At 45.2% G+C, this 18,701-nt stretch overlaps 1 protein-coding gene across 4 annotated transcripts in view; it reads left to right on the top strand.

Annotated features, from left to right (window-relative positions):
• The window catches only part of Akap6 (A-kinase anchoring protein 6), a 441,052-nt gene that overhangs the window by 216,565 nt on the left and 205,786 nt on the right, over window positions 1–18,701 (top strand). For all 4 annotated transcript variants that reach the window (XM_040743100.1, XM_040743097.1, XM_040743098.1 and 1 more), the window contains one exon: window positions 3,780–3,902. In XM_040743100.1, the coding sequence (XP_040599034.1) occupies window positions 3,780–3,902 (123 nt within the window). The remainder of the gene's footprint in view (window positions 1–3,779; window positions 3,903–18,701) is intronic.

Here is an 18,701-nt window from a genome sequence, read left to right as displayed (position 1 = left end):
CTCAAAAATGAATATCATCGTCTGTATTTTGCAGGGGAAGGGACCGACATTCAAAGGCAGGGAGTAACTCGTGTAGAAACTACTGGAACCAAATTCAGTCCCATCTGGCTCCACTGTTCCTTAATGTCCACACTGGGTCATAATGAGTGCTCTCTCCCTCTCCCCTCTCTCTCCCTCTCTCTCTCCCTCTTTCTCTCTCTCCCTCTCTCTCCCTCCCTCCCTATTTCTCTCCCTCTCTCTCCCTCTCCCCTCTCTCTCCCTCTCTCTCCCCCTCTTTCTCTCTCTCCCTTTCTCTCCCTCACCCTCTCTCTCCCTCCCTCCCTCCCCTTCTCTCCCTCTCTCCCTCTCTCCCTCTCTCTCTCTCTTTCTCTCTCTCCCTCCCTCCCTCTCTCTCTCCCTCTCTCTCCCTCTCCCTCTCTCTCCCTTTCTCTCCCTCACCCTCTCTCTCCCTCCCTCCCTCCCCTTCTCTCCCTCCCTCTCTCCCTCTCTCTCTTTCTCTCTCTCCCTCCCTCCCTCTCTCTCTCCCTCTCTCTCCCTCTCCCTCTCTCTCCCTCTCTCTCCCTCTTCCTCTCTCTCCCTCTCTCTCCCTCTCTCTCCCTCACCCTCTCTCTCCCTCTCTCCCTCCCTCCCTCCCCTTCTCTCCCTCCCTCCCTCTCTGTCTCTCCCTCTCCCCTCTCTCTCCCTCTCTCTCTCCCTCTTTCTCTCTCTCCCTCTCTCTCCCTCACCCTCTCTCTCCCTCCCTCTCTCCCTCTCTCTCTCTCCCTCTCTCTCCCTCCCTCCCTATTTCTCTCCCTCTCTCTCCCTCTCCCCTCTCTCTCCCTCTCTCTCCCCCTCTTTCTCTCTCTCCCTTTCTCTCCCTCACCCTCTCTCTCCCTCTCTCTCTCCCTCTTCCTCTCTCTCCCTCTCTCTCCCTCACCCTCTCTCTCCCTCTCTCCCTCCCTCCCTCCCCTTCTCTCCCTCCCTCTCTCTCTGTCTCTCCCTCTCCCCTCTCTCTCCCTCTCTCTCTCCCTCTTTCTCTCTCTCCCTCTCTCTCCCTCACCCTCTCTCTCCCTCCCTCTCTCCCTCTCTCTCTCTCTCCCTCTCTCTCCCTCCCTCCCTCCCTCTCTCTCTCTCTCTGACTCTTTCTCTCTCCATCCCTTCTCTCTGACTCTCTCTTTTAATATACTGTCTCTGTTCCCCCTAGATAATCTTTATTCATTTTCCACTTTCAGTTTCTGGGAAGAGAGGCTATCAATAAATCAGCCCGTCTTTCATGGCACCAGTGAGACTCTGTAGTTGGGCACTGAGTCCATCACCTTCCGGCTCCAGGGCAACGGACGGCTGTCCTTGCTTTCTGCCCTTACTTTTCTCCTCTGCATACTGAGAGTGACAGCAGCCACTACCTTGTGTGGTCATTTCAGGTCCTAAGTGGTTTGTTTTACATAAGATGCTTACAGCAGGCCCTAGCTCCGTAGTGAGGGCTGCTTATTATTTCAGCTAGAATTATCTGGATGAATTCACTGAGTCCTTGACTGTGGTATACTGAGAAAGTGACAATTAGGTTTTAATGATTTAAAATCCTCACCAACACAAGTTGCCATTTTTCTCCATACAGTTTTTCTTCCAAGGCTTTTCATTGTGGCCCTGTCTGAAGGCAGCTGATTTGGTCTAGCCTGGGTCCGAGTTCTCTGCCAGGGCATAGAATTCAGGTGTGTGACAAACATCACAGGGAAACTGGTCATTCAGGAAGTGGCTATCTGCAGTCTGATAACCACTTCCTCAGGAGGTAAACTGAGTCATTTGTCTGCAATAAGGCACAGGGAGAATAGTCTTGTTCAAGCTTTTAAGTTCCTTTAACTTCCCTCAGTACGTTAGGACTGAAGTCTGTAGGGATCTTGTTTGTTGAGCCCCGTTCAAAAAGGGGTTCAGACAAGAATGAGTGTGAATGGAGAAGGATCGAGGAGCCAGGGAGTTTACCTCAGTGTGTGTGTGGTGCGGTCGAGGTCATCTGGTTACCGTGTGTCTCTGGAAGCACCCCTCCTTTGCACGGTAGTGTCTGCATTTGCTAACCTGCATCCAGAAATCTCAGCTAGCTGTGCACACGAGACTCTGTGAGGAAATCTGACACACATGGTTTAAAACTCTGACTATGATGAGGGGCCTGGGCATTCTCATATACTTTCATTGTTTGGAACATAATTAATCATCTAGTATTGACTATATTAAAAATAACATACTTAACTGTTTGTCTTTTGGGTTCATCTAGTTGTTTCCAAATCCTTTGCTTCCTGGCTCATTATCCACAAACCAATTTATATACAACTCAAGTCAAACTTAACAGTGAGCTGTAGTTAATACACTCCTAAAACTATGATTTCCATCCAGTTGTCAGTCATCTGCATTCTCCTGTAGGTGATAGATAAGGCTTCTTTAAGTTTATATGTTCACCAAAGGGTCTCAGTTTTTCCATAAAAATTCCATTGTGGGAGTACCGTATGACGACATGAGTTCCGTTGGACTCTGCTGGGCTCACAGGAGTAACGTGCACACCGTGGTAAACTCGTCAGGTGGGAATTTGTGAAGTATTGAGAGCCTGGGAGGGAAGCCCGGGGTAGCGAGTGTGAGCATGGAAACACATGGGCGCATCACTATCTGGGGTGAGATTTACCACGGGAGTGGCGTTCTCTAGTGAGAGCCTGTGGGTTTCTGTGACATCTCTGATCTCTCCCCTTTGCAACAGGAATCTGTTCCTGGGGTTTATTTATCCACTTTTCTCTTTTCTAACCTTCTATCCTACTTTCCTTTTTCTAATAATCCACTAGGGGCAAATTGCTCAAATTAAGGGTTATGAATCTAGGATATATGAAATAATAAAACTTCTGAGACACATGACAAAGAAAATGAATTTCTACATATTAGTCTTACGTTTGTCTTAGAATATCCTCAGTAAGTCATTAAAATATTGACCAAAATTAATCACAGGTTAAGACAAACAAAGCGAAGTTAGTGTCATAGGGAAACAGTATAAATAAGAGTGGAACAGACACGGAAGCCTGCCCTTGCGCCACATGACCTCCAGGTGGTGCTGTTGGCCTACACATGGAAAGCCAACCCCAGGTTCCGTTTATAGCTGGATTTTCACTTTTTCAAAAATATTTTCTGTCTCTACAGATGTGTTCTTTTAAATGGTCAATAAAATTTTATAACCACTATTTGAAAAATCGCAAGATTATTGTGATTTGTGCTTCCTGGGCAAGGATATTTCTTCCCGTCCAGACATGCTCAGCCAGTAAAGTGTCTGCATCCGTTCCGTGGTGACTCTCTTCTGCGGGGTCCCTTCTCCTGAGCACCCAAGCTCAGCCCCAGACACTTGATCTGTTGATGGGACTCATCCGGGTATCTTCAGACACTGTTTAAATTTAAACCGCACTTCCTAGTTCGGCTGTAGTAACCCAGCTCCATGCATTGTGAATGGACACGGCCCTCTTGACACACATGCAACCCCAAGTCAGTGCGGGATTTGGAGGTGGGCAGGGAGATGCTTGTCACACACTAGAGATATCTGAATTCACTTACGCAGTACACGCCATGGCCTAATCATAGCCTCTAGGAAAGTGTTCCTAGATAGAAACCAGGAAGAGAGTTTGTTTCCTGTGCCAGGAGCAGTGGAAATGTCACTGAAAAAGAGCAAGCGGTACCAGGTGATGCCGTAATTTGGGGACAGAGTATGGAATTATTAAGACTGACTTTAAAAATAATTAACTAATTTTCCTTTTGTGTCTGTTTCTCTTTTCTCGCAGGGATTTGTGAACAAGCTGGATGAGTTTATTCAGTGGCTACACGAAGCCATGGAGACCACCGAGAACTGGACCCCTCCTAAAGCGGAGACCGATAGCCTTCGGCTGTACCTGGAGACACACTTGGTAGGCGAGCACTGCCGTTTCTGTCGAGGATTTCAATGTGATGCTGTTTTATTTAGGTCTGATAGCAAATTCAGTTATCAAAAGTCTTTATAGGCTGACAAGCCCAAGTTTCAATGGGGTTAAACCACGAGCTGAGCGTTTGCAGGCATTTTAAGCAGCAAGACTACACCTATGGCCTCCATATTTCACATTGATGTTTCAAAGCTTTTCCAGAACAGCCACTCTTTTAAAATACCTTAGAAAATCGTATTAGACCTGTGTTCCCTAAAGTGACAATCCAAGATTTCTCTCTTCTTGGAAGAAATAAATGAATAAAAGAGAAAAATTTAATGACCATTCTGAAGCATTCTAGAATTCTTGTAAAATTAATGAGCCTCTCATTATCAAGAAGGTCTATTTAATCTGTTCTACACTTGGCTATTTTAATAAAATATTTAAAATGATCATCTCCATCATTTCTGCTGCGATGTGGATTTTTCAGCAGATAATTAATACAACTGTCATTATGCCGGGCTCGTGCTTTGGGAAAAACCGGGGAGTAGTCATGGAAAACATTTGGATGACTACCCTTTGCGCCTGTTCCAAGCAGGCGTTATAGACCAGGGTACAGTTGATGAACCTCAGGAGGTTTGTACCAAATGTGTCAAATGGCCGATGTCAATTACGAAGGGGTGGGCACCACATAGCAGAGAGTGATAAATCGAGACGAAAAAGCACGTTGTCATAGGAAACGAAAACTCAAGCTTTGAGGACCTCATCTTTATTCCTTCCACTGATGGAATAAAATTGACAAAGGCAGTGAACACGAATCCTTGGGTACCCAACTGTGGGGCTGATTTCTGCCCCCTTTTACACGCTTAGCATTGGGATTAAGTAAGCATCGTGTGAAGTCCCATGCATGGCGGTTCATAGGAGAGACTGGAGAGGGATGAAAGAAAGAATTCTAGTCTCCTTAGCGCTGTGTTCTGCAGCACGGCTTAAGTAACGGCAAGCAGAACAGCCACAGACTCCAGTTGCTTATGGAAGATCAAGGACGGCCTGATGGGTGGAGAAATGCTGGTGGCCCTAAGTGACTCTCGTGTATGTGGGTTTTTAAATACTGACCTTAGCATTCAGTCCCTTGTAGAATACAGCTTCCATTTTTTAGAGGGCATTTCATAATAGCAAGATAAAGATATTCAGTGCTTTATGATGTAAATTACATTAATTAGAATGTCAACTTTTCACTGGCATTGTTCTGACAGAAATTCTAATCTGTGTTTAAACAGGACTATATGAACTTTATTTCACATCAAGTGTGCTGTCTTAATTTTCTTGATTTAATATTTTATGGAAAACACACATTCAGCTTTTGAGGTCCCAGAGGGCACAAGGGCATAAGGGTGCCTTAACTGTGGGTTACTTACTGAAAGCCAGGCACCGCAGCTGCAGGCACAGGGAGGGCCCTCTCCTCTCCAAGTGATGTGCCCCTTTGTCACCAATGCATGCTCCCGTCTCAGTTCTATTGCAGAAATTCTTGCTTGGCATCCCCACGCTGGCCTGGCCTCATTCTAGCCCACAGCTTTCTGACGGAACACTTTGTACTGTTCCGTCTGGTGTAGGTGCCCCTAACTTCATATATCTAATGTTAAGGTAAAATGCTGCTAATACTAATTCAAGAAGTAAAATTTTAATATCGTCATTCAGCTTAAATTGCCCCCTATGTTACTGGCTTAGTTTGTGCAGCCCTAACCACTGCAGACCTTTTCAGAAGTGACGGCCACAATACTCAGGCATCCATACCTGCCTCAAGACAATGTTCTTAGCCCAAGCGTGGGAGTCAGTACTCACCTGCCGTGGATCGCCAAGCGGGTCCTTCTTGAGATCTCTTTCTTGGAGAGCGGTCTGTTTCTGTCGGAGGATTAATACTTCTGGAGTGTGTGTGGGGTTCTCTCTGTGACCATTCTGGCTGGAATAGAGGTGCTTCAGGGACAGTTTGGTGAGGAGCTACGGGTGGCAGGCCAGTTCACTGAGTGTGAAGCCACAGCCTCAGACCTTGCTTCTGATGGTATGGATGGTGTGTGATCGCAACGCTAGCCTTCCATGCTCGGTTTGCTGTGGGACACTACAGGAGTCACTGGACCGTTTAGGTCACTTACCCTCGGACAAGATTCGGTTTCTCTCTGTCAACCTTATCCTCCTACCCTAGTTGTCATCTATATCTTATTGCCTTACCATTACGCCAAATTAATATTCTTCTTAGTCTCAAAGGGGGCAAAGAGTCTGCTTTTCTATAAAACTATGCAAGCGAGCCTCAAGAGTCATATTTAGCTCAGCCTACACAAACCATTACTGTTTCCTAATGAGTAAACAAACGGATTTTGCAGGGTTACACAGCAGTAGAGGTCATTAGACACATCTGTTAAACCATTTTTCTAGGTTCTAAGATTCAATCTTTAGTCTGCAAGAGTACGAGACCCGGGGGTGACACTGGTCTCTGATGTAGTACGTTGGAGTAGCTGGCATCTTCCAATGTTCACTGTAGAGGAAAGCAAATACCAAAACAACAGTTGCACATTTATGTCTTGATACTTAATTCAATTATTTTCCATGATGGTAGCCAAGGGTTTTTTACCAACACAAATCAATTAAGGCTTTACAATGCTTCTCTGAGAGAGACACGGGAACTTTATTTTAGCTGTAGGAAACAGTGTGAAATTGTCATGCTACATCAGCGATTTTCCATGATAATTAATCATCTACTTGCAACCTGGCTGCTGCTTCAAAAATACAATTCCCATCTTTCTGGAAACTGGCATTTTCAGGGAAATGTCATTTGGGGGTGGTACATTATGAGTACTGACCACTCTCCTTTGAAACCGGTTTTAGAAGTAGCATTGTATAATGCATTGTTGGACAGATCTCCGTTTCTCTCTTTTCTTCACCTTTGCCCCCTTCCTGGCCTCGTGTAAAACAGCTTTATTGCGGGGTTTAGCCTGCAACAGATCGCATGTTTCAGAGCATGAAAGGTGAGGAGCTTTGGCTCTCTGAAAGGCATGCACACTCAAACAGAGTCATGGTGGTGAGGACGGGCATCACCCACACTTCCTCCCGACATTTTGTAAATCCTTCCTCAGCTCCTCCCCAGACTCCTCTGCGTCCCTAAGCAATGGCTGATTTTCTTTATGTCACGATCCAGTTCGTTTGTCCTTTCTCGAATCTCATGCCAATAAGACCAACCGGCACGCGCTCTGCTGGGGCATGGAACCGCTGTCTGACTCAGCTGCCCATTGTTAGACGTTTCGTCTTTGCATGTCAGCTCTTCTCTACGTTTAGTTCACACATGGTATTCCATGTGTGCTCGTACCGCACTTGAATCATGGAGTTACTGACGAACATGTAAGCTCTTTCCTCCAGTCTTTCAAATTATGTCTATCTGGGCAGAAGCACGAATTGCCAAAACATTGCTGAATGACCAGCGCCCGCCAGGGCATGTGGCTCCGATGGCTTAGTAGCCCGCCGTCTCAAGTGCTTGGACTGTTTCCTTTAAGGAACTGTCCAGCGTCTTCAGAGAACAGTGTTCAGGAGTAAGGCCACATAGTGGGCCACACTGGCCAGATCCATGGGCTTGTGGAATGACAACTCTAATATGCAGAGTCCCTGTCATGCCAGCCTAATTCACCAAATGAGGACCGCGTCATAGACATCAGTGTCAGGAAAACAAACTAAGTGCATATTATATGGGAGGGTTTTTTAAAATTATTTATTTTACATCCAGACCATTGTTTCCCCTCCCTCCTCCTCCCCCTCCCTTCTCCTACCTTTCTCCATCCACCTCAATCCAACCCTCCTCTTTTTGTGTTCCATAAGGGGCAGGCCTCCCGTAGGCATTCATAAAGCATGGAATATCAAGTTTCAGTAAGGATGAACACCTCCCCTTGTATCAAGGTTGGGCAAGGCAGCCCATTACGAGGAATAGGGTTGTTGTAACTGTCTTACACTGTATACTATGGAGCCGAGATGTCAGGGAACTCACTGTGTAGCCCAGACTGGCCACCAGCTTGCAACCTCCTACCTCTGTCTTCTGGGAACTAGACTAGCTGGGAGCTGTATAACAAAATGATGACTACGGATCCAAGATTCAAGCTCATAGGTATCAGGCACCCACGAGGGCCAGGCCGTTGCTTAGGTGCTAGCGTGTGGTGAATGAAGTTGGTTTCTCTTGGAGGTTTTCAATTGAACAGAGACAACCATAGGTTATGTGATATAGTCCTGGCCGGTAAACTTATAGGATAAATGAAGGAGTTCAGGGAAAATGTTTATTGTTTTCCTAGAGGCAGCCCTCCAAGGGCGCATATCATTCTGCGGGGTCAAGTGAGAGCAGAGAGCATGACAGCGATCTCATAGGGAGGGGAAGAGAGGTAAGGTTAGCCCAGCTAGTGTGCTTGAGCCTTGCAGGTCGGTGCTGGGTAGCAAGGGGAGACTAAATGACATTTTAAATTGCCAAATTTTCTTCTGGGGCACAGAAGGTTTTGGCTGTGTTTCAGCATAGGAGAGCGAGAGGAATCAATCACAAATCCCATGGGGGTAAGGCCAGTCTGGCATCGATGAGCCGAATGAGGTTAACAGAGTGATCACAGTGGAAAATGGGCTTGAGTGTAGTGTTTGCTGTTCTAGCACAGACTAGCAGCTAGCACATCTCAAAAATGTGGCTTTTGACTGGCTGTGTGTAAATATGACAGAAACTTCATAAAGTGAATGACAGCAAAATGGTTAAAGTCTACGGAGAGTTCCTGTCTCATGGTCTCCCAGATACCAGTACTCCTCGCTAACTCTCTGTCATTTCAGAGTTACTCCAAGTGTTTAGAAACAACTGCACACATGTGCTTTGCCTTGTCCCTAGTTTGTGTTACCAACAGGTCAACAGCAGTAACTGTACACAACTCTATCCGTGCAAATGGCTTCCTAGTGTTTCCTCTACGAGCGTGCCATAGTTTATTTTAACCAGTCCTTTATGCTAGATATCTAGGTTCTACGTAGCCTTTTCCTATCTCAAATGATGCTTCTGTGCAAGTGCTTAGAAATGAGTCATCTTGTTTAGTGTGTCTATTTCCTTATGTGTGTCACTTCTGGCTAAAAGCTTCTGCACAGCCATTGTAGTGCCTCCGGTGGTGACGAGCATGCCCGCTGCAGTCTTGCTGTTGGATCTTGTTGGCACACTGCTTAGCTTTGTCCTTGTGGTAGTTAGCAGGCGATGGCTCTTATACTTCTGGCATTTTAGGTGGAGTATACGCCCTCTGTGTGTTTGGGGGAGTCATTTGCTTGTTTTCTTGGGACTGGCTGCTCAGTATTATAGCCTGCTCTTCTGCTGGGTCCCTGTGACTTCTGGATATATAATCGAGCTTTTCAAATACTAAAGGAATCAATCCCTTGTCTGTGTTGCGAATGGAAACTAATTTTTAAAGGAAACCATCAAGAAGTCTCTTCCAAAAGGAAAGGTCATTTCAAAGATTGGTTCCAATGCTTAGGCGGACCAAGCAAGCCAGTGCTGGGTCCCTGCTCCTGGCAAGGCCAGCATTTGGAACCCCTGTCTTAGACATGAAGGAATGAGTTTAAGGTCAGAGATTTTGTAGATGAACATGGAGATTAAGAACATTTGAGCAATGGGTTCAGCGGGTGAGGTGGGAAAGTTAGGACTGGAGAACAGGGATACATTAAAGGGGCAAACCAGAGACTCAAGCCAACAGTTGGTCCTGAAGCTCACCCACAATCAGTCAGAAATTTCAGACATCTGTTTGTCTGCCCTGGTCTAGTCTATGGTACTCTATCCCACACCCAACATAGTATAGATAAGAACTCAATGTCTAGTTAAAGAGGAACCTTAAACTATGCTCAATGGAAAAGTCAGACAATATGAAATGGCGTAAAATGAAAAGCCAAAACCTCCACCCTCCTGACTAACCAGGGTAAGTGGCTTGTTCTGTGTTCTTTTGAGACCTTCAGTGTAATATAAGTCTATTTTAAAGTTCACAATGTACATTCTAGTCAATAACTCGCTTCTTTAGTATATGAAATCTCTTTCCATCAGTATATGAAAAATCTAGGGTTCATTTTCACAGCTCCTTAGTATTTTATCATGTGGAGGATGTGCCTCCGTTTATTTCATTAAATCTTCTCATGATGGCATTTAAGCTGTCTCCTTATTTCTGAATTCTCTTTCAAATAATGCTCCTTGTATACTCAGGCTAACACTGGTGGAAGACCTCCTTGTCCTTTTCCAGTTGGCCTGCAGCTGCAATTCAGGGACCCCTCTCTTACTCTAGAAACAGCTTTCACTGTAAGTAATAGGAACTGCGGCAGATTCAAGTTTGTGGATTTCCAAAGCAGGCATTCTGACCCCTTTTGTTCATTTTAGTATTAGTACCTGCAATTTGAGTTGGCTGCCACAAGGTGGCAGAAGAGCACCAAAATCCGTTTGTTCTTGTGGACCCATTCTTACTGTGTCCTTACCCTAATCTTCATAAACACAAATTGGATTTAACGAGCAATGTGCCTGGTTAAAAGAATGATCAGCGAAGCTTTGTGCACACATTTGTCATCACTGCCCAGAACTTTACATTTTATTTCTGATCAAATTGATCTCATTTCTATCACAACAAAGACCAGTGTACCACTCTGAGAGTTTTCCCTGAATACTTGGGTCTTTTGTTTGCCCTCCTGTGTCTGCCTTTCTCATTGCTTGAAGTTAAGAGACCACAGAACTTGCTTATTTTCCCTGCTGTCCACCTCTCCTGCCTCCCTTTCTCGGCTGCGACGATGGTCAGAAGCTGCCCACGGGGCTTTGCTGCTCAGCTAACGGGGCTCAGTCAGCCAGACTTCAAAAACCAGAGCTGTGTGTGTGTGTCCCACTCGCCTACCACCCCCTCGGCCTCGGGAGCAAGGCTGTGGCCTTCCGGGAGCTTTGAAGTTCCATTTGCTCGTCCCCCTTGAACCCCCACCAGTTTAGGGTGTAGCTGAGTGTTTAGCAGGGAAAGACACCATTTCTCTTCTTTGGCATCATTTGAAATACTCTATTTTTAGCCTCCAGTCCTTTGCTCTGGTGCATGGGGATGCCGGTCTGCCAGGAATTTATAGCATGCAGGCAGTTTGTTATTGCTTGTTGAGAGGATGGAGTAAGTAAAGTGGGAAGCTCACTTTGGACATGTGACCATCACAGCCACATTCCTGTCTGTGCTCATGCGATTCATGCTCTGTGTCTAGGAGACACATGCGCATTATCTTTTCAGTTAAAGGGGAAGTTTAAGGCACACGAGAACTGCACATTCTTCCTACTTGATTTGAAGACTCTTAGGTCTTAATACTCAACAATTCTCACTATTCAGAATATTGTTAGTGCCCAGTTTACTAGCTTATAACTTATTTTTCCTTAGGCAGTCCTAACTGCTTTTAACTAGATTGCCAGGGACGGTGTTGTGCTTAGCCAGGACTACGTATGGAGAACTGTGATAAACCGGGCAGCAAAGAAGAGTTTACGGACAGGCCTTGCTTTATGTGGCCCATAGGACAGACGGCCCTGAGTATGGACTAGGGACTCTCAAGACTTGGGTTACTTACCTAGGTCTTTCCCCGTGTACCTCAGCTACAGGTCCCTGTGTGTACATCTTATTACATGGAATTTTGGAATTTTGAAGCAACTTATCTGGTATAAAGGATAAAACCTCCAGATCTTTATATTAGGCAGAAAATCAAAAAAGCCAAAGCTGTCACGTGACTGCTGTGAGGTTGAGATAAGCAGCAATAGATGGGGAATTCTTTCCATTTGGGGGCTTGTGCATGGCTTCCTTGAGGACTCAAGAACATTTGGTGGGAACGGCTCACGTACTCTTAAAGAAGTTGTCATTGTCCCCGCCTGCCCTCCCCTCGACGGCCCTCCTTTGAATGTCCCTACTTGAGGGACAGTTTGTGTTTCTTTGTTGTCTCCTCTGATCTCAGCTCATCATGCACTGAGTCACTAGAAGTCTCAGCTAGGGGGAACAGGTGAACTTCGGTAAAGGCGACGTTCGAGCTACTGTGGGCACAGATTCCAGTCAATGTAAGAAATTTTCAAACTGTGATCCCCTGTGTCTTCAAGGTAAACAGTCCCCTACCACTCACAACCAAGACCCAGTTACTCAGATTTCTGAGTATGGCTGGTAAATTTGTGACAAGAACAGCACCAGGAGAAGGGAGACCCAAGGAGACTTGATTCTGTTTGGAGGGGGCATGATTAATCTCTTTTGACAAGAAAAAGGAATAAAAAATTCCACAGAAATAAAAATGATAATTCAGTTATTACAAGGGTTAAAAATTCTCTAACTTTAATATTCCTGTTTAAAAATATGAACAGTATGTGACTAGACAGGATGTTAATGACTTGACATTACAAAATTTATTAAATTTATTTTTAAAGTGGTTTGGTTCCCCCTTTCAAATGCACAAAGCGTGTGGGAGTTGGAATAGATCTGCCCCAGGCTGCCAAAACAAAATTTTAATGGAACTGGAGTCCTTTAGGGATTGTCCTAAATCCACATAATATTCTTAAGTCCTGGTGTTTGCACTGGGACCTGTGTATTAGCAGATGTACGTGTGAATAATATACGCATATCCATCCATCACCCTGGTGACTCTGGACCCTCAAGGGCAGCCGCACATCAATTATTCCACCTCAGGGGGTAGAGAGATATTTGGGCTAGCATTGACCTCCTTTTCAATCAGGGCCTCCAAACAGTATGTTCTGGAAGTCAAACAGTCCCTTCAGACAGAACCTCTGTTCGAGAATGTGTTTGGCCTGATGTCGCCATGCTGAGAAGTCAATGTGATTACCTGTGTCAGGTGTGGAGGCAGCATCCAGAGAAGCAAATGGAAATCCCGTCACTCAGAGTCTCCATCAGCATCCGGGATCTGTCCCATCTATCTACATCTTGCATAAGTTATTAGCTGGTCTATCAGGAAAGACTGTCAACCCCAGTGAGCAGCATCTACATTCACACACAAAAGAAAGCCTTGGAAATAAATTATAAATTGTGTGAGGAGCCAGCTTGACTTTCAAAGGCTTGGAGCCATTTTTATGAAGTGAGGGAGCAAAACCTCCTGAGGAGGAACTGGGGAGTTTCGCCTTTTTCTGTCTGTTTGTTTTAAAGGAAAACAAAGCCTATTTTTAAACACATGGTTTTGATTAAAAAGAAGAAAAAAAAACAAACTTGGAAGTTATTTCCTAAGTGCACAAAGTTTCCTTCTTAAGCCTCTGGTATCAGTGCTGAAAGTGTGACAGACTGTCGTGACCAATAAATCAATGACAAAGGTAGCCGCTTCGTTTTGCTGGGAAAATGCCCAATTGTGGCAGAGGCTGACCATTTATTTAATTGTGTGGTAAGTACCATATGATGAGGGGGTAAAGTTAAATTGATGATTCAGGCTACCCCAGCCAGGGTACAGTTTACATGGCAATTATGCTGGGTTATCTAAGTGTAATTGGCAAGTAATTTTGTAAGTGAAGGAACATGACAGCTCATTTACATGGTGTTCACTGAGTAAAATTTGGGGACATTCATCAACCACTCTACAGCGCAGAGTGATTGCACTGATATCCCCGAATGTTGCAGGCCACTGGACGCTGGTTTGTGGCATGAGTCTCGAGGCACACACCGCCTTCCACGGCGGTTACTTGAGTGCAGTGTGCTGTGCACGCCAACTCTAAACTGAGTGACATCACAGCTCTCTTCTCAAAGAGGTCATGGGTAGGATACAGACACACCAATGATTTTAACAGAGTGTGGTAGTTGGAGATGGAAGCTTGCAGAGGTGCTGCAGGCGTATGAGGGAGGGGGAGGGGGAGTTTCTACATTGGAAGAGCAGGGAAGCCTCGCTAGGTAGGGAGACCCTGAGCTGAATTATGGGGCTTTGCTGAAACAGCTCTTGCCAGGCAGAGGCACAGGGAGAACAGAATCCTAGAGGAGCCAGCAGTCTGGGGGGATGGGGACTCTTAAGAGTTGACCCAACAGGACCTACAGTCAGATAAGGGCTCAGCCTGACACATAGCCCCGGCCAGCCATTCATGGACTTGAAGAGATGTGGGCCGCTATCTAGATGTTTTGAAGACAGATCATTTTATGTAGTAACAATCACTGTGTTATTGTGATGGGCTAGGCTCTGTTCTCTGTGTATCACGGGATTTCTTTCTTTCTTTCTTTCTTTCTTTCTTTCTTTCTTTCTTTCTTTCTTTCTTTCTTTCTTTCTTTCTTTTTTAAACCACCCAGGAAATAGGCACTAAAATGCCTCTTACGAGTGAGGAAACTAACTGCATAGAGATTGCCAGAACTGGGCAGAGTGACAGAGAAGCTGGGATCTGAGCATGCCTGTCCAGTTCTGAAGCCCTACTCTCGGCTCGCACTAGCCCGCACTGTGGTGTTGGCTTCCTCAGCACAGTCCACTGGAATTCCAAACTAACTCTCCTCTGTGCCCACCACACTCACTGGCTCTGAGCACTCCGAGGGGGTGGTAACTTGTCATTCTACCTGTGTGAGCTATCAGTGCTCGTGTTGTTGCTAACACACAACACATGTGCAGCGCTGAGGTCAGCCTAACGAGGGAAACGGTGAAGACTTAGACCTGCGGCCGTGTCAGTGTGAAGAGTTGGGAATGGAGGCAGAAACTGACTAAGTCGGTGACTGATTGGGAATGTGCATCTTGTTGGCATATTCTTGCATTGCTTCTGATGAGAAGACTCGGCGGAAGAATTTGAGGAACAGGGAAGTTCACACTGCTCTTCACAGAGCTCTTACATTCCTGGGAAGGGCTATGTGGGCTCAGGATAAAAGTTAGAAGAGACTTCCCCAGAGGTGGCTAAAAATAGAAGGGACAGTCTCAGGACAGAACAGCTCCGGGGTAGATGAGTGGTTGGATGGCCTTTGGGATTCTTCTCTCTTTGAAAATTCTTTAGTTTAAAGTAAATAAAACTTCTCCTGTTTCCTTTCCTAAAATGCCTGGATGAAAAAAAAAAGATAAAAATCAAAGTATTCAAGGACTGGAAAATATTGAGTCCAAATGCCTTGATTAGATAAAGGAAGGAAGCTCAGAGGACTCCATGATTCATCCAAGGGCACACCCTCAAGGAAGAAGAAGACAGGGTCACTGGCTTCTCTTCCTTGTGTTGCAGATAGTAACATTTTTTTCTGATGTCCCTGTGGGCAAGCCACTAGTTGGATAGTGACACAGAAACAACAGTGTTTGTCTCTAGAGAAATTAGAGTATTAACAATAAGGGGTAGCCGTCACATGGCTACCTTGGACATTTAGGAAAATGAGAAACTGAAATTAAAAATTCCTAAGAGTTAGAGATGACTCAGTGGGTATGCCTGTTTCATTGACAAGCATGAGGACCCAAGTTCAAATACTTAGTAGACATGTACAAAGCCCAGCATTGGAGAACAGGTTCACAATGCTCACTTGGCAGGCAGCTGAGCTCAAAGAATAAGCTTCTGGATCATGTGAGGGACCCTGTCACAAGGTAGCTAAGAATGAGAGAGTAAGACATCTCATGTGCTGCCCTCCACAGAATGTGCACGGGTTTGTGCACAGAATACTCACATGCACTCAACACACACCTGTACCACACATATGCAACACACACAATGAAATCCGCTCAGATTTCTTAATCCCCATTCATTGTCATATAGTTCTAATGCCTTCCATTTTCCATCTCTAATTCTCACAACCATACAGTAGTATTGTCTTTATTTAATGTTTCAAGAAAAAAAAATCCCTGAAACATAACCTGCTTCATGAGATCTGACAATGGTAACTCCTGGTTCCACTGTCCTCAAATGTTAACATTCTTTACATTTTCTTGGAGACATCTTGGTCTTTGTAGTGAGATTATTTGCATATTACCATCTATAATTTTAGCAATATAATTTGAGACATTTTTGTCCATACATTCTATACATTTGCATGGATTGCCTAGTCATCATTTAAACTGCAATACAATATCTTAACAGCTTTCAAAAGATGCTTAAATACTTGCTGAGAGAACTCTCATTCTTGACTCAGGCTATTTTGAAGGATGCCTCTTATGCTGTGAGCACCTATACATCTAGCTTGTGTGGATGGCATTGGGGAGCAGGGGGAGTAGCTCCTGGGCTCCTTGTGGCCTTCGGAGAGTACAAATGGTGCTTGTCTGGCCCGGTGCAGAGCAGCAGGTTCTGGGCAGAGAAACAGTAAGTGACTTCAAGCTGTGGCTTTTCTAACTAAACACATATTTTCCCTGCCCTTGTGAAGAGGCGTGTTCCCCTTCTCCGAAGGAGTGAAAATCTTTGTGTGAAGAAGTGTCACCGGTGTCTTACTCATCAGCATACCCACCATCTCTTCAAGTGACAGTGGGAGCAAGAGTTCGTCAGTTCAACGTGCCTTTCACATTCGGAGACTCCCGACTAATAACCTCTGGTATTTATCATCAGAGCAGCCAAAGAACTAAATTCTGGCACATGCTGCTCTCACGCATGGAGAGCGACTTGAAAAGACGGAAGATTTGCTCCAATTTTCTTTCTTCTTTTCATTTGGAAGAAAAATCATACCTTTTTCTAATTAAAAAAATAAGAGCTCGAGCACACAGAGACATCTGGCCTGTATCACCATGGCAGCCTCCCCAAATGGCCCGCTTGTCTCCAGTGTGTCCTTTGAGAAGTCAAGTCTGCATGTAGCAGCCAGCGAGCTGGCTCATAGGTCTGCCTCAGCTCATAGGTCTGCCTCAGTAGCTGGCCCCACTGCCGTGTTCTTCGTGGCTCTTCTTGGGGTCAGGTCCTTTGTAGCTAGCGTTCTCTCTCCCCTGCCTGCAGCCTGCCCCAGCCACATGGAGCACCCAGGGCCCCAGCTTCTGCTTCTCCGAAGGGCATATCCAGACCTGTATGCGAGTCTGGATCTCATGGGCTCCCATAGTCCCTATCCAGCACCGGCCTGTCTTGGCGGGTGTAGTATGCCTTAATTTAAACAAACAAACTTGAATCTCATTGGACACGGCTGCTGTTACTCAGTGTCGCTTGAGGCAAATTGCTCCACTGCTTTGTATCACATATAAAATCCCAATTGCACATGTATTCTATGCTAAGTCACAGAAATACACTTGTGGTTATCTCTCTGATCCAGTGGACTAGACTATAAGCTGCCTGAAGACTGGTGGTGTGCACTGCTAATACACACACACACACACACACACACACACACACACACACACATATATATATATATATATATATATATATCTGGTAGGAACTGCTCAATACATATATCCATTCCGTAAACCTATGCCTTAGGGGGAAAAAGTAAAATTCACTCAAGAAAGAATATGTAGGTCTTTTGGACAGGTGTTATGCTTCACAAACATCCCAAGACCCACAGTCCTCAGAGGGCCTGGGACACACATACAGGACACACAGGGTGGCTGAGTGTCTGTTTATGATTCCAGGAAGATGGAACCACTTTGGACAGTTAAGCCTTTGAAGTGGTCATTCCCACATCTCCAGTCCTAGGATATCCCTTAGATGTGATCATTTCCATGCTCCACTGTGATTTCCTTTGTTTACTCCCATATGCATGTGTGCATGGTCGGCTTCCTCACATCTGATCATGGCTTGGCCGTAGTCACGGGAATACCTGAATTTCCTGAATTTCCAACACATTCAGATCTATGCAAGCTGATCACTGCCCATTTTTAACACATTATAATAATTTTGATAATCCAGTCATTGGATCTTCTTTTTAAAAAACGTTTTGAAAAAATGACATTTTCATTTATGTATTTTGTGTAGGTGTGTGTGTGTGTGTGTGTGTGTGTGTGTGTGTGTGTGTGTGTGGTATACATACCAAGGTGGGGGTCAGACAACGTTTTTGTGGAGCAGGTTCTGTTCTTATACTAGAGATCAAAGTCGGGTTATCCGTTTTGGTGGTAGGCACCTTAAGCCTCTTAGACATCTTGCCCGTCCAGACGCTTTATTTATTTATAACTAACTAGTTTCCGCTTGTGTGTATATGAGTGTGAAAGCCAGAAGAAAGCTTGCACGAGTCAGTTTTCTCCTACCGCGTGGGTCCTAGGGATGGAACTGAAGGCATCAGGCTTGCTGGCAAGTGCCTTCTCCCACAGAGCCCTCTCTCAGCCCCTCACGGAGTTTCTCCTTCCTCCTAGCTGATCTCTTCTTGTCACTCACTTACATCCCGCTTTAAGGAACTGAAAAGACATCAGTGTTCCCTTGGATCCAGGCCATATGTATCTGTGACAATTCACATAACCAGTGACACAGGATCATGGAGCACACCCATGCCAATGCTTTGGCCACAAGTTCAGTCTCCAGAGAGTTCTTTTCACTGTCAGGGAGCAGGACTGGAAACACCACAGGCAGCCTGGAGAAAATATGCTAATAGCGTAAGGATGGAGACATGTCCAGGTATCAGGTTAAAGAGAAGAACAAACTCACAAAAGAAATAAAATCCCTCTTTATGGAGAAGTGGGGGAGACATGAGGATGGGCCCACAAAAGCATCCGTTCCCAGCCTGGAGTCTCACTGACAATTTGGTTAATGTGCCCACTGGGCTGTCTTCTCAGGGGTCTGCTGCGAATTCCTTGCTTGATATTATTAATTGTTAATGGGCGCACCTGAAACCAAGCAATAATGTACCGTTTGGGTAATAGTTATATTAAATGGTTCTTTTATACAACATCGACCTTATCAGATTATCTCATTCCTAATAATGAACTCCTCATCTTCTCCAATTTCCGTATCAAATGTTTCCA

The sequence above is a fragment of the Mesocricetus auratus genome, unplaced genomic scaffold, assembly GCF_017639785.1.
Source record: "Mesocricetus auratus isolate SY011 unplaced genomic scaffold, BCM_Maur_2.0 Super-Scaffold_15014, whole genome shotgun sequence".
NCBI classification, from domain to species: domain Eukaryota; kingdom Metazoa; phylum Chordata; class Mammalia; order Rodentia; family Cricetidae; genus Mesocricetus; species Mesocricetus auratus.
Note: the sequence above shows the minus strand (reverse complement) of the source record. Positions and strands in the feature narration are given on the sequence as shown.